The 15,554-nt window shown below is 55.9% G+C and overlaps 1 protein-coding gene across 1 annotated transcript in view; it reads left to right on the plus strand.

The window, feature by feature from the left end:
* MYO15B (myosin XVB) overlaps positions 1 to 15,554 on the plus strand; it is a gene marked incomplete at its 5' end in the record, with an annotated part of 30,774 nt that overhangs the window by 4,210 nt on the left and 11,010 nt on the right. The window contains 25 exon segments of the mRNA XM_081218642.1: positions 10 to 123; positions 245 to 406; positions 1,146 to 1,259; positions 1,373 to 1,431; positions 1,507 to 1,639; positions 2,745 to 2,840; positions 3,092 to 3,223; positions 3,981 to 4,106; positions 6,971 to 7,048; positions 7,238 to 7,353; positions 7,443 to 7,488; positions 7,628 to 7,752; positions 8,176 to 8,293; positions 8,515 to 8,729; positions 10,765 to 10,858; positions 10,945 to 11,034; positions 11,525 to 11,581; positions 11,898 to 11,955; positions 12,169 to 12,299; positions 13,566 to 13,661; positions 13,765 to 14,000; positions 14,085 to 14,263; positions 14,478 to 14,550; positions 14,998 to 15,159; positions 15,402 to 15,502. Of these exon segments, the coding sequence (XP_081074768.1) occupies positions 10 to 123; positions 245 to 406; positions 1,146 to 1,259; positions 1,373 to 1,431; positions 1,507 to 1,639; positions 2,745 to 2,840; positions 3,092 to 3,223; positions 3,981 to 4,106; positions 6,971 to 7,048; positions 7,238 to 7,353; positions 7,443 to 7,488; positions 7,628 to 7,752; positions 8,176 to 8,293; positions 8,515 to 8,729; positions 10,765 to 10,858; positions 10,945 to 11,034; positions 11,525 to 11,581; positions 11,898 to 11,955; positions 12,169 to 12,299; positions 13,566 to 13,661; positions 13,765 to 14,000; positions 14,085 to 14,263; positions 14,478 to 14,550; positions 14,998 to 15,159; positions 15,402 to 15,502 (2,911 nt within the window).

A 15,554-nucleotide genomic window follows, 5' to 3' on the forward strand; every position in this document is an offset into this window, starting at 1 on the left:
TCCCCTGAGGCCCAGGCTGAGCGGAGCTTCCATGTTTTTTATGAGCTGCTGGCGGGGCTGGACCCCATGGAACGGGAGCGGCTCTCCCTACAGGGGCCGGAGACCTACTACTACCTCAACCAGGTGGGGGAAGGCCCCCTCGGTGCTGGACAACGGGGCCTGCGCAGGGGAGGGTCTGAGGAGAGGGAAGCTGCGGGTGGCCAGGCCCCGACTCCTCACCCCTCACCCCTGCTGTGCTCTGCAGGGCCGGGCCTGCAGGCTCCAGGGCAAGGAGGATGCCCAGGACTTCACAGGACTGGTGAAGGCCCTGCAGGTGCTGGGCTTGTGCACCGAGGAGTTGACTGCGGTCTGGGCTGTGCTGGCCTCTGTCCTGCAGCTGGGCAACATCTGCTTCTCCTCTTCAGAGGTGAGCTCCCTCTGAGACACTGGCTTGGTGGTGGCTTGTTTGCATCATCAGGGCAGAAATAACAAGGCCAAACACTTGTGTGTAGGAGACAGTAAAGCCCCGGGCCACCATCAGGGCCTCACCACTGCCCCAGCAAGCAGATGAACTCCCATCGTACAGATGAGAAAACTGAAACCGGGGTCTTCTGCATCTATACCGATCCTGTCCCACTAAACGGCCACCCTAAGGAGGATACTTGGCATTAATTGAGCAGCTATTATGTACCTGGCACTGTGTAGATCACTCTACATATATTTTCCTTTCTTTTTTTTTTTTTTTTTTTTTTTTGGCCACACCACGCAACTTGCGGGATCTTAGTTCCCTGACCAGGGATTGAACCCGGGCCCTCGGCAGTGAACGTGCCGAGTCCTAACCGCTGGACCGCCGGGGAATTCCCCGCATATATTTTCTAATTCATTGCTCCTGAGAACACCATAACATAAAAATTGTTGTTTCGCCTTTAACAGTAAGACAGTGGAGACTCGGAGAAGGAAAGAGACTTGTCAGGGCCGCCAGCTAGTGGAGAGGTAAAGTCAGGATTCACACTCAGGCCCTCAGACTCTGGAGCCAGCTCCTACCTGCCCAGATCTACCTTTGGGTAACAGGGCACCTTGCCAGGCAAAGCAAGGCCCTGCCCCTGCCCCATGGGAAGCAGCCAGTCCACAAGCAGAGCTCTCCCTGTCCCCTCCCGCCTGTCCAGAGGGAGTCACAGGAGGTGGCTGCCGTGTCCAGCTGGGCTGAGATCCACACAGCAGCCCGGTTGCTGCGGGTGCCGCCCGAGCGCCTGGAGGGGGCTGTCACCAGGAGGGTCATGGTGAGCTTGGGGGTCCTGGGGAGGCGGGGGCCTGACCAGTCCACCCGAAGTCTTGGGGAGCACTAGTGTGGGCCTTGGGCCTGACGTGCCACATGCACATCCTCTGCCCTCAGGGGACGCCCTATGGCCACGTCTCGAGATCCCTGCCCGTGGAAAGTGCCATCAATGCCAGGTGGCCCTGGGGACAGGAGAGAGCTGTGAGCAGGCCTGGCCCCTGCTGCGCGAGGCTCACTCACCATGCCCACAGGGACGCCCTGGCCAAGGCCCTGTACTCGCGGCTCTTCACCTGGCTTCTGAGGAGAACCAATGTGCGGCTGGCACCCCCCGGGGAGGGAGGCAGCGTGGTCACTGTCACTGTCGTCGACGTCTACGGCTTTGAGGTCACCCCTGGGGGTGGGGCCCAGGACGAGGTGCCCACCTCATCCTGGTTATTTCTGGGGACCCCAGCAGCTTCCCTTTGTGGGGGTGCTCGTGTGCTGCTTGCCTTTCTGGCCATAAGATGGTCCACGAGACAGCTGCGTGCTCCATAGGTACAGCCATCTGCCCTATCCAGCCCTATCCAACCCTGACGTCGGCTCTGGAGTGTTCTGCCTGCTTGGCCTTGCAGAGTCTCACAGGAGCCTTAAGACAATGAAAGACCCTCGGATGGGTCAGCCTCGCCTCCTGTGTACCCAGAGGAGAGGGAAGAGAGGGAATCCCCCAAATCACACTGAGTTTTTCATAAGCTCTTCACCCCTTTCCAGAGCATCCTGTTTCCTCAAGGCAGGGAGGAGGGGTGAGAGCAAGAGGAGGTGGCCCCCACCTCAGTCCTTGGATGGGCACTGTTCCCTGTCCCCTGCTCTCTCCTCCTCTCCAGTGTGTCCTTGGTGACTGTCCGCTCTCTGAGGAGGGGGATGACCGTTGCACCTGTGTGTGTGTGTGCATGTATGCACCTGCGTGCTCTTGTGTGTATTTTAGAACATGTCAGAACTCTGTGCAAAGCTACACGAAGCGGGGGGTCTGCTGGGCTTACTAGGAAAGTGCCGAGGGGCACAGAGGAAGGAGCCTGTAATTCCAACAGGAGGGATGCTGGAAGGCTTCTTGGAGGCGGCAGCCTGGAGCTCTGCTTACGAGGATGTGGCATTCTGATAGCCAGCGAGTTAGGCTGTAGCAAGAGGTGCCTTCTAGACCACAGGATGTCTGTGATCAGAGGCCCAAAGGCTCACAGTGGTGCTGAGGCAGAGGGCAGGGGTGTGGGTCGTTGGAGGGAGGAAGCATGATCGAGCTGAGGCAGCCTGCATGCTGTGCCAGGATCTTTGGACTTGTCCCTGGAGGAGGCGTCATCAGCCCTAGGGCACCACTCCCGCCTAGTGCTGGGGAGAATGGGGGCAGCTGTGGGAGGGGGTGAAGGGCACCAGGCCTGTGTGCTAGCCCCCCGACCAGCTGCCCTGTGCCCCCACCTCGTGTGGGTGCCCACCTCACTGCCCACACGCCCCCCCCACCCAGGCACTGCGGGTCAACGGCCTGGAGCAGCTGTGCAACAATCTCGCCAGCGAGCGCCTGCAGCTCTTCTCCAGCCAGATGCTTCTGGCCCAGGAGGAGGTATGGGGAGCTGCGCATGGAGGTGGCAGGGGGACACCCAGCTGTTTCCCAGAACCGAGGCCATCCCTGGTAAAGAGAAGGCACTACACCGAGAGCTCTGCCCCAAAGCTCCCTTGCTATGGGCCGTCTTAGTCCTTCTGAGCCTCAGTTTACTCATCTGTAAAGTGGGAGGGCCATCCTTGCTCTGGCTCAGATGAGGTCCCCCCATGAACATGGGTGGTCTCTGTAAACTAAATGCCGGCTGTTCCCAGGAGGAGTGTCGGCGAGAGTTGTTGCCCTGGGTGCCCATCCCCCAGCCTCCGCAGGAGTCCTGCCTGGACCTCCTGGTAGACCAGCCCCACAGCCTCCTGAGTATCCTGGATGCCCAGACATGGCTGTCCCAGGTGAGCCCCCAGTGTTGGGGACAAGGAGTGGGGACCCTGGTGGCCAGGCCAGAGCCAGCAGGAACTCCCAGGGGAGCAATAAAGTGCTGAGGTCCTGGGACCCTGCCCACAGGCCCTCAGCACAGCTTGGGAAGGCAGCGGCCAAACTGGGTTCAAATCCTGTCTCTGGGTGATCCTGAGTGAGATTCCCGACTTCTCCAAGAGTCCTCACTGCAGCAGGGGGACAGTTGTGCCTGAGGGGCAGGGCGGTGGGGACTGTGCAGGCCCCATGAGGGGCTTGTGAGGGTTTCCCCAAGTATTTGTTGTTATAAGTTCCTTAGCACTATAAAATAATCTCTTACCGGATGGCTTTTTAGAAGTATCTTTGAAAGACTTGTTCAGAAACACATGTAACTGTGAGACCAGACTCCCAGGAGTGATTGCTAAATCTGCCTTAAAGTTCCCCTAGCCCCATTTCTTTTAAATGATTTCATCAAGGGTCCTCTAAGCCGCCAAATCTTATTGACTGAGGTATACAAGGCTACTGTGTTTTTTCTCAGATGGGAACCAATTGTTCAAAATAGTCCCTGGGATAGAAGCTGTGCCCTTTATAAGGACTCAGATATGGAGTGACTCTTCCTGAAAAAGAAGTCTGGGGACCAAAACCAAAGCTCACCTTCTGTTCAGTGCCTGTGGTTTTGGGGGGCACGGGAGGGAAGCACAGTCCCAGCAGGGGAACGGCACCTGCAAAGGCCTGAGAAGCTCTTCCTCTTATCAGGCCACGGACCACACCTTCCTGCAGAAGTGCCACTACCACCACGGCGACCACCCGCGCTACACCAAGCCCCAGCTGCCCCTTCCCATCTTCACCGTGCGGCATTACGCTGGGACCGTCACCTACCAGGTATCAGGGTGAACCAGCGAGGGCAATGTGACCCTGGGAAGTCACCTGACAGGTGAGAGGGGTAGGTGTGGGGAGGCCCCTTCCAAGGCTTGGCCATCTGTCCCCACCTGGGCCCTTGGCCTCACCTAATGCATGACTTACTGAGTTCTGGGTGGGCATTATGGGGTGGGGAGGGTCAAGGCCTTGGGGCCCTCCAGACCAAGAGGGGCAGAGTGTATGCATGGGACCTGGCTCTGATAGATAACCTCAGGCAGTCTACTTCTCCTTCTGAGCCTCCATTTCCTCATCTGTAAAATGGGAATAGGAGTCCATCCTATAGCATTGCCCTGAGGATTAATGCAATTACATGGAAATGGCGGGTCAGGTGCCTGGCAGATACTAGGTGCTCACTGAAGGGATTCTCCTCTCCCCTTTATGAGTTTCATGACTACTGCACACCTACCCAGGAGGAGAGTTGCTGAGGGGAGGGGGCCTGGTTTAAAGGCTAGGACCAGGTGACTGGTTTGAGGTGGGGCAAGTCAGGTAAGGCTTCCTGGAGGAGGTGACATGCTCTGGTTGTAGAAGAAAACATACAAACTACACAGGAGTTATCCACACGTGAAACACAAGGAGTGTATGTCAATTATCCCTCAAAAAAAATCACATCTAAAAGAAAAAAGGAAGAAACAGAAGGAGATTGACTGAAGAAAACTATAAAATTGTATTGAAGGTCACAAAAGAAGACTTAAAAATGGAGGGAAAAGCCACATTCCTATTGGGGAGCCCTATATTGTTCACTCTTTCCCAGTTAATCTAGAAAAGTCATGTAATTCTAGACAATACTCCAATGGGGCTTTTATGAGAGAAGGAGAGGTGGATTTTAACAAAATTATTCTGAAGTATTATATGGAAAATAAATGCATAAGAATAGCTAATAAGATATAAAAAGCAAATGATTATGGAGGAATTTGCTCTATCAGATATTAAAACATATTTTAAAGCTCTAGTAATTAAAAGAGTATGGTATTGATAAGGAGCAGACCCATCAATGAGACAGAATTGAAAACCCAATAAACAGACCCAAAAGTGTAACCAAGAACTGGGTATGTGACAAAGGCAGCCTTTAAAAAAATGTGGTAAAATATACACAACATAAAATTTCCCATTCTAACCACTTTTAAGTGTACATTTCAGTGTCTTTAAGTACATTCATAGTGTTGTGTAACCATCACTGCTATCCATTCCCAGTACTTTTTCATTAGCCCCAACAGAAACAACTTACCCATTAAACACTAAGCTCCAATTCCCCCTTCCTCAGACTCTGGTAATATCTAATCTACTTTCTGTATCTATAAATTTGCCTATTCTTTTTTTTTTTTTTTGCCTATTCTTATGTAAGTGGAATCATAACACACACACACAAAATCCTTCTGTGTCTGACTTATTGCATTAAGCATAATGCTTCCAAGGTTCATCCATGTTGTAGCGTGTGTCAGAATTTCCTTCCTTTTTATGGCTGAATAATATTCCGTTGTATGTGGAGACCACATTTTGTTTATCCATTCATCTGCTGATGGACATGAATTGTTTCCACCTTTTGGCTGTTGTGAATAGTGCTGCTGTGAACACGGGTGTGCAAGTAAGTGTTTGAGTGCCTGCTTTCAATTCTTTGGGGTGTATACACAGAAGTGGAATTGCGGGATCATATGATAGTTCTATGTTTACCTTTTTGAGGAGCCACCAAGCTATTCCTCAGTGATTGCACCATTTTATAGTCCCGCCAGCAATGTATGGGGGGTTCCAGTTTTTCTACATCCTTGCAAATACTTGTTATTTTCCATTTTTGAAAATTATAGTCATCCTAGTGGGTGTGAAGTGGTATCTCATTGTGGTTTTAATTTGCATTTCTCTAATGACTAATGATGTCAAGCATCTTTTCATGTGCTTCTTGGCCATTTGTGTATCTTCTTTGGAGAAATATCTATTCAAGTCCTTTGCCCATTTTTGAATTCAGTTGGTTTGGGGTCTATTTATTTATTTATTTATTTATTTATTTTTGGCTGCCTTGGGTCTTCGTTGCCACACTCAGGCTTTCTCTAGTTGCAGCGAGCAGGGGCTACTCTTCATTGCGTTGCACGGGCTTCTCATTGTGGTGGCTTCTCTTGTTGTGGAGCACGGGCTCTAGGCGCGTGGGCTTCAGTAGTTACGGCATGTGTGCTCAGTAGTTGTGGCGCGTGGGCTTAGTTGCTACGCGGCATGTGGGATCTTCCTGGACCAGGGATCGAACCAGTGCCCCCTGCATTGGCAGGCGGATCCTTAACCACTGTGCCACCAGGGATGTCCTGAATTGAGTTGTTTTATTTTGTTGTTGTTGTTAAGTTGTAGGAGTTCTTTACATAATCTGGATATTAAACCCTTATATGTGATATTTTCTCCCATTTTGTGGGCTGTCTTTTTCACCCTCTTAGTACTGTATTTTGATACACAAAAGTTTTTCGTTTTAATGAAATCCAGTTTATCTATTTTTCCTCTGTTGCCTGTGCTTTTAGTGTCATATTCAGGAAATCATTGCCAAGTCCAATGTCATGAAGCTTTCTCCCTTTGTTTTCTTCTAAGAGTTTTATAGTTTCAGGTCTTATATCTGGGTCTTTGACCCATTCATTTTGAGGTAATTTTGGTACGTGGTGTGAGATGAGTCCAACTTCAAAGGGGGCCTTTGTAAAACATTTTTTTTTATTGAAGTATAGTTGATTTACAGTGTTGTGTCAAAGGTGGCCTTATAACTCAGAGGGGAGAGGCTGGATTATTTTGCAAAGGGACTGGCTTCCATACCTAGCCTTCTCTCCTTGGCTTCCCCTCCCCCCACCCCACATTATCTCTTGCAGGTTCACAAGTTTTTAAACAGAAACAAGGATCATCTTGACCCTGCTGTGGTGGAAATGCTTGCCCAGAGCCAGCTCCAGGTGCCCCTGCCGGCCCCCCTGTCCCCCCATTCTGCCCTCCCCACCCGGACAGCCTTGCCCAAGGAGCTGGCCTTCAAGCCCCTGGCAACTTGAACCTTTGGCCGGCCCCCCCTGGCTCCCTGGGGGTCGGGGTGAGGGGCAGGCTGGACAGGCCCAGGTGAGCTGGCTTGGCCCCCTCTCACCCCACAGCTGGTGGGTAGCCTGTTCCAGGAAGCAGAGCCCAAGTCTGGGGAAGGACCAGGCAAACCCACGCTGGCCTCTCGCTTCCAGCATTCCCTGGGGGACCTCCTAGCCCAGCTGGGCAGGTGAGAATAGGGCCCCCCACACTCAACCCCAGGGAGTTTGAATGGAGGGGCCGGTCTGTGCTCAAGTGACCGCCCCTTCCACCCACCAGGAGCCACGTCTATTTCATCCAGTGCCTCAACCCCAACCCGGGAAAGGTGAGCTCTCCCAGCACCTGGCGCCAGAGCCCTCCGGCCCCTGCCCCGCCCCCCTCAGCCCTCCTCGGCCCTGCCCCACCTTCCCCACAGCTCTGAGCCCCTCAGTTCAGCTCTCCGTGGCTCTGCCCCGTGGCCACAGCTTCCGGGCCTCTTTGACATGGGTCACGTGGCAGAGCAACTGCGCCAGGCGGGCATCCTGGAGGCCGTGTGTACCCGCAGCGCCAACTTCCCTGTTCGCGTGCCCTTCCAGGCCTTCCTGACCAGGTAGGGGCCCAGGATACGGGCAGCCCGGGGCACAGGCACCTCAGGGCCAGGGCTCACTAGGAAGGCCCCCTGGAGTGGCTGGCGGACCTGGGGCTTTTTCGGGAGCGGGGGATGGACACACTTTCCTAGGGACCCTGGGCCTGACGTCCAACCCTCCCTCCTTCCATTCTCTCTGTCTCCCCTTCTCTCCCTCCATCTGCATCTCCTTTCACTGTTCCTCTCCACGCCTCTGTGCATTCACCCGCCCCTCCTCCTCTCAACAAAACTCTCCTGGGTGCCTGGCACATAGTAGGTGCTTTCCAAATCATTGTTGAATGACTTATAGACTGAATAGACCCCCAGGGGTTCAGGGTCAAATGAGTGTAGAGGGAGGTCCTGCTGTGCTTGTTCCGACCTCCCCAAGGTTCTCCGTCCCTGGGGCAGGTTCCGGGCCCTGGGGACAGAGGGACAGGAAGAGCTCTCTGACCGGGAAAGATGTGGCGCCATCCTGAACCAGGTGTTCGGGGCTGAGTCACCCCTCTGTCACCTGGGAGCCACGCAGGTGGGTGGTGTGTATGAGCAGGGAAGCAGCAGGTATGGCTGGAAAGTGGGAGGAACATTCTGGGACCAACTCATGATTTGGTGGTCCCTCTGGGTGGTGGGGAGATGGAGTGGGCCGGGTGTCCCGGGCACCCCAGTAGAATCAATTGTCCGGCAGAAGGGAGGAGGCTGAGGCCTCGGGAGAAGGGCAGGGTGGTCCCCAGCCCAAACCTCTGCCCCCAGGTGCTACTGCGGGAGCTGGGCTGGCAGCAGCTGGAGCGGCACCGGGCCCAGCAGCACGCCCAGGTCCTGCTCACCCTGCACCGAGGCCTCTGCACCAGCCTCTCCTGTCAACGCCTTCGCCTCCTACCACGGATTCGCGTGCGTGGGCTCCAGGCCAGGTGTGCAGAGTGGGGCGAGACTGTAGGCCTCCTCACGGTGGTGGTGCAGGGTCGGGGGTGCGTAGGGCCTCAAGGCTAGTCTGCCTGCTTCCCATCAACACTGGACTCTCCTTGCTGGCATTCCCACCATGCCATCTCTGCTTGAATACCCCCAGCCACGGGAAGCTCATTATCTGCTAGGCCAGTCAAACCTGCGGTCTTGACTCCTTGACTGTTCTTTTTTCTAGTCTATTCTCCACTCTGCAGCAAGAATACTCTTTTAAAAGCGTGAATCAGGTTGTGTGAGGCCCTGCCTACCTCTCCAGCCTCGATGTAGGCTGGACTTTTACACTCCAGGCTCTTTGGGCTTCGTGGTCCTGCGATGCTCCCCTCGCCCTTCTCACCTCATTAGCTCCAGCCCCACTCACCCTTCACTGCCCGTCTTCACTCATCCATCCAGCAGCTGTTGGTTGACCATCTTCTCCATCTACCCTGGGCCAGATGCTGGCAACACAGGGAGGAAGGTGCCAGCATCTTCACACAGGCACAGAGATGGTACCTTCCAGGCTAGCTGGGGAGTCAGATGCAGACAGTCACCCAGCTGCCAGTCGCCCCAAAGGGGATTGTTTAAGGACTGAGAACAAAATGAAGGCAGTGCCGTGGACACCAGGGAAGCCTCGGAGAAGGGGGCACCCGTCACCACTATATGTTTCCAAAACATTTTCATCACCAGCAGGAACTCTATACCCATTCAGCAAGGAAGCCTCACTCCCTTCCCTCCAGCCGCTGGTAACCTCCAGTACACTTTCCATTTCTGTGAATTTGCCTATTCTAGATATGCCGTCTAAGTTGACTCATACAAATTCCTTTTACATCTGGCACTAAGCATAGTGTTTTCAGGGTTCGTCCCTGTCGTAACATGTGTCAGAACTTCATGTCTTTTTTATGGCTGAACATTGTTCCATTGTGTGGATGGACCGCATTTTGTTTATCCACTTATCTGTCAGTGGGCATGTGGGGTTGTTTCTACCTTTTGGCTTATTGCGAATAAGGCTGCTATGAACCCAAGTGTACAAGTAACTGTTCAAGTTTCTGCTTTTGGTTCCTTTGGGTCTTTATGTGGGAGTGGAAACCCTGAGTTATATGGTAATTCTGTCTTTACCTTTTTGAGGAATTGCCAAACTGTTTTCCACAGTGGCTGTACCATTTTATATTCCTACCAGCAATGTGTGAAGGTTCCAATTTCTCTGCATCCTTGCCAATACTTGTTATTTTCTGCTTTTTAAATTATAGCCATCCTAGTGGGTGTGAGGTGGTATTTCATTGTGGTTTTGATTTGCATTTCTTTAATGACTAATGATGTTGAGCATCTTTTCATGTACTTCTTGGCCAAGTCCTCTGCCTGCTTTTTTTCTTCTTTTGGAATTTATTTATTTATTTATTTTTGGCTGTGTCGAGTCTTCGTTGCTGCATGTGGGCTTTCTTTAGTTGTGGCGAGCAGGGGCTGCTCTTCGTTGCGGTGCACAGGCTTCTCATTACGGTGGCTTCCCTTGTTACGGAGCATGGGCTCTAGGCGCGTGGGCTTCAGTAGTTGTGGCACTTGGGCTCAGTAGTTGTGGCGCATGGGCTTAGTTGCTCTGTGGCATGTGGGATCTACCCAGACCAGGGCTCGAACCCGTGTCCTCAGCATTGGCAGGAGGATTCTTAACCACTGCACCACTAGGGCAGTCCAGGACTCAGCGCTTTCACTGCCAGGGCCAGGTTTGATCCCTGGTCGGGGAACTCAGATTCCACACGCCATGCGGCGTGGCCAAAAATCAAAAGCAAAAAACCCCCAGAGAGGTAAAGTAACTTATCCAAGACCGCAGTGACTAAACAGTAGGGGAACGAGCCCTGGTGGTCAGCTCCAGAGTCCCAGATCTTGATCCCTTGGGCACAACAGCATCTCAGTTTACCTGCTGGTCTTTCAAAGTGTCGTGTCCTTTCCCTGTTGCTTCCCTTAGGCAGCCGGGGGCTTCACTGGGGTCCGATTTTACATTCATGTCTTGGCTTGGAGGATTCAGGTATCGGGTGTGAGTTTGGACTCCTCACCAACCCCCTTCCCGGCCTGCAGGAAGTGGTACCTCCGGCGGCGGGCAGCTCTGGGGCAGCTGAACACCATCCTGCTGGCGGGCCGGCACCTGCTCCGGAGACAGCGGAGAGGGCAGGTGAAGCACATGGATGGGTCCTGCCCCGGGCAGCTCAGGGGAGAAGCCAGGCAGCCTTGCCGGCCACGTTGGCCAAATCCCGACAGCGTCCACCCTCCAAGTGCAGCCGCAGAAGGACCGAGGCCTCGGAGACCATTGCTGGTGGAGCTCCTTCCATCCCCCTCTGCCTGGCCAGGGTAGCCTGGGGCCTCCAGGAGGCCGTCGCCTTCCTTCATGCCTGCCCACTGCCAGGGCCTGACTCTCCCCTGCTGGCTGGGGGTGCCTCCCATCTCCTCCAGGCCTCCCTTGGACTGTTCCCCTCTTGCCCAGTGACTCCAATCTGAGGGCCATAAAGCAGCTCAAAGGTCAATGCCCACATACTGCCCCTCTCTCTGGCCCCTCCCTGTCTGGACTTTGTCCCCTGGGACCATTCCTTCCCTTCTTCCCTCCTCTTCCCGGTACCCTGGCAGACGGGAAGAGACAGCCACAGCGCTAAGGCTAGTGAGGGCTCTGGAGGGCTGGGGGCAGACAGCTGGCCCCCCGGATCTGCTCCCCTTCCTCCACTGGCGTGGGGCCCTCCTGGGAGGAGGAGGGGGCAGCTGCACTGCTGAGTGGGGGAGGGGCCTCTAGGGAGCTCCTGGTGACACCTCACGGGGGCATCATCTCCTCCTGCATCTCCCCCAACAGCTTGGGCATCGGTACAGCTGGCACAGCGTCGGGGCCTCCAAGAAGGCGCCAAGCATGGTAGGTGGCCTGGAAGCTGGAGGGTGTCTGCTGGGTTGTGAGCCTGCTGAACCTGGCCTGGCTTGAGGGGGAGCGTGGGGTCCCAGGGGTGCCGAGATGGGTCCTGTCCCTCAGGCCCATCCATTGTGCCCCCCAAGAAGAGGCCTGGGGTGCCCTTGGTTTCCCTCTGGGGGCTCTGGAGGCTTTATTTGTTTGAGTGTCCAGGACTAGAATCCTTGGTCTTTGGAGGGGAAACTTACAGCCCTGGGGGTGAGGAGGACCCCTGGGTTCCTATGCCCCTTCCCTTAGTTCCTGGTTAATTGCTCCTTCCTGCTAGGAGCTGGGTCGCTTGGAGATCCCGGCTGAGCTGGCTGTCATGCTGAAGACAGCGGAAGGTGAGTCCTGATGGGCATTGCTCTTGCCATGACCCCCTCTCCTGGGCGGAGGCTCTGTCCCTGTGGTCCCTCCCTCTGATGCTCTGGGTCCCCCCAGCTCACTGCCCGGCTCCCTCTGCACTGGAGCTGGGGGCTGATGCTGAGAGGTGGAGGCGGCGCCAGAGCCAGGCGCCTTACCTGGGCGTTTCTGGGCTGCCGCCTATGTCATCCCAGGCCGTCAGCACACCCTGGCCGAGAGCATCACGGAGGCCATGCCCCCGGAAGTTCCCGCACGGCCCAGCCTGACCCTCCCACCCGACATCGACCAATTCCCCTTCTCCAGCTTCATCTCCATCGGCTTTCAGGTGGGCCCCCAGGCCTTAGCTGTACACGGCTGATGCTCGTATCTCCCCAGGCGTTAGCCCCCGTCAGGCAGAAGCTGTGTCTGTTCTTCTGTCTCCAGTCCCCTCCTCCCTCTCCTGTTGCGGGGCTGTGGATGCAACTGCGTTGCTCGGAAAATCCATTGAACCTAAACGTGTTCCTGGTTACTTATCTGCAGTGCCACACCTTTGTTACACCTGCGGCACTGCCCTGCCATTGAAACCATGTCGTTAAAGCATGTTGAATGACAAGGCAAAGTGTCCAGGCTACAGTGTTGGCAACAAAAGCAGGATTCAAAACTGCACGTAGAGTATGATCCCAATTTTGTTAACAAGGAGGGTGGGGAGATGATGTGTGTACCTACACGTAGAAAGTAAGACTAGAAAGAAGGAGGCGAAAATGTTAACTGTGGTTATATCTGGCAGTGGAATGTTAATGGTGGTTTTTATTCTTCATCCTTTTCCGTGTTTTCTGAGTTTTCTGCGTTTTCTGCATGCATGAGCTTTAGTTTTCTAATCAGAAAGAGTGATTGAGAGGTTTTTTAAAAATTTATTTATTTATTTATTTGGCTGTGCTGGGTCTTAGCTGCGGCACACGGGATCTTCGTTGCCTGTGCAGGATCTTTAGTTGCGGCATGCAGGACCTTTTTTAGTTGTGGTATGCAGGATCTAGTTCCCTGACCAGGGATCAAACCTGGGCCCCCTGCATTGGGAGCGTGGACTCTTAACCGCTGGACCACCAGGGAAGTCCCAAGCTGTATTTTTCTTTTAATAAAATTATTTATTTATTTATTTATTTATGGCTGTGTTGGGTCTTTGTTGCTGCACACGGCTTTCTCTATTTGCGGCGAGTGGGGGCTACTCTTCGTTGCGGTGCGCAGGCTTCTCATTGCGGTGGCTTCTCTTGTTGCGGGGCACGGGCTCCAGGCACGCGGGCTTCAGTAGTTGTGGCTCGCGGGCTCTAGAGAGCGCAGGCTCAGCAGTTGTGGCCCACGGGCTTAGCTGCTCCGCAGCATGTGGGATCTTCCCGGACCAGGGCTCGAACCCGTGTCTCCTACACTGGCAGGCGGATTCTTAACCGCTGCACCATCAGGGAAGCCCCCAGAGATGTATTTTTAAGATGGTTTTCCTCACCAGCCCCTCTTCCTCTCGCAGGGCGCGTGCTCCCTTGGGGCTCCCCCGGGGCTGTGTCTGGCAGGTCAGCACACACCAGCCCCTGCTCAGGCGCCGTGTTGCCCTCCTTCCTTGCAGGAGCCAACCCTACCCAGACCTGGGCAGCTGCTGACCAAACCCCTGACCCGGCTGGACAATGAGAACCCTCAGCATGCCCTGGATATCAACAAGGTGGTGAGTGACACACTGGGGAGGGGCAGGGTGGGCCCGTGCAAGGGGTGCTGGCCGGGCACCGGGAGCCCCTCACGTCCTGCCTCCCCTTGCTCTGTGTCTGCAGATGCTGCGGTTCCTGGGGGACGGGTCCCTGGAGCCCTGGCAGGAGCAGACCATGGGCCAGTATCTGGTGCGGCAGGGGCAGCGCCGGCCGGGGCTGCGCAACGAGCTCTTCAGCCAGCTCGCAGCCCAGCTCTGGCACAACCCAGACGAGCAGCAGAGCCAGCGCGGCTGGGCCCTCCTGGCTGTTCTGCTCAGTGCCTTCCCCCCAGTGTCCACGCTGCAGAAGCCGCTGCTCAAGTAAGGGGCCAGGCAGGTGGGGGCCCCATGGGTGTGCTCAGAGGGCCACCCCGTACCCACGGCAGCCCTGTGCTGTGCCCGCAGATTTGTGTCCGACCAGGCCCCCGGGGGCATGGCAGCACTGTGCCAGCACAAGCTGCTGGGAGCCCTGGAGCAGACGCAGCAGGCCCCTGGGTCCGAGCGGGCCCACCCACCCACCCAGCTCGAGTGGACAGCCGGATGGAGGCGGGGCCGCATGGCGCTGGATGTCTTCACCTTCACCGGTGACGCCTGCCTCCTCTCGGGCCTCCCCAGGCCCACAGTGGGGCCTGCCCGGCACTCTCGCCCTCCCTCGACCCCCTTCCCGCCTCAGCCCTCCCGATGTGACCCTGACCTCCCTGCTCTCCTGCTTTCGGAACCGCCATGGGACAGTATTCCCTTCCTGTCTGGGTGGACCCTGCTGTCCCTCACTCTTGCCCCTACCCCTCGTCCCTGCAGAGGAGAGCTACTCGGCCGAGGTGGAGTCCTGGACCACAGGGGAGCAACTCGCTGGGCGGATTCTGCAGAGCAGGTGTGCAGGGCCTGGGATGGGCGAGTGCCGCCCACACTGGCCATTGTCCCGTCTGCCTCCTGGTTTTCCTCATGCTCCCAGCCCACTCTCCCACCAAGCACCTCCTGCGGCTGCTCCTGCAGGCCCAAGGCGAAAGCCTGCTCCCCGGGTGGCGGGATGGGGGCGAGGGGTCGGGGTAGGTGGGCAGGGTCCAGACAGTAGATTCAAGACGGAGAGCAAGTAGAGAGTATACCTGCTAGATCTGGTCCAGATTCTCATCAAATTGAATGAATAAATGCATCAGGGCCAATGTAGAAGTAGAGGGCTGTGAGTCGCACTGGGTCCTCAGCCAGGTTCCTGTCCCCTTCCACCACCCCCTCCCCCCAGCCCACCCTCAGGTCCTTGTCCCTTCCGGATGGTCGTCCACCTGGCCGACCACCATCTGCTACATGCCCTTGTCTCACCCAGAGGCCTGGATCCGCCCCCGCGTGGCTGGTCTGTGTCACTGCACTCTAAGGACTCCTGGCAGGACTTGGCTGGCTGCGACTTCGTGTTGGACCTGATCGGCTGGACCGAGGATCTGGGGGACCCGGCTGGTCCCCACAGCTACCCAATCGCCCCCCGTGGTTTGTAGGTGCCACCCACAGCACCCCTGACCTGCTCCTGTCACTATCCTGTCGTAGGTGACCCCCTCAGCCACCCTGTCATCCGCGGGGGTTCACAGGTGCTGCCACAGGCCCAGCCCGCCCGCCCGCCCCCAAGCCTTCGCCCACGGCAGGGGGATGACCCCTACAGCAGCTTCTATACCTTGCCTCAACCTGGGAACCTCCCGGCCAGGGCACCTCCTCATCTGGGCCCACTATGTCCTGCAGAGCCGAGGACATCCCCCCGGCCCCTGGCATCCAGGCCCCCTCACTGCCCCCAGGCCCCCCTCCAGGCCCAGCCCTACCTCTGCCCAGCAGGGGTCACACAGGTAAGGCTGGGAGTGGGCACACTGAGGTTGGCAGAGTGCTGGGAACGGGGGT

This window comes from Mesoplodon bidens (assembly GCF_964165515.1).
Source record: "Mesoplodon bidens genome assembly, chromosome: 19".
In the NCBI taxonomy this organism is placed as follows: domain Eukaryota; kingdom Metazoa; phylum Chordata; class Mammalia; order Artiodactyla; family Ziphiidae; genus Mesoplodon; species Mesoplodon bidens.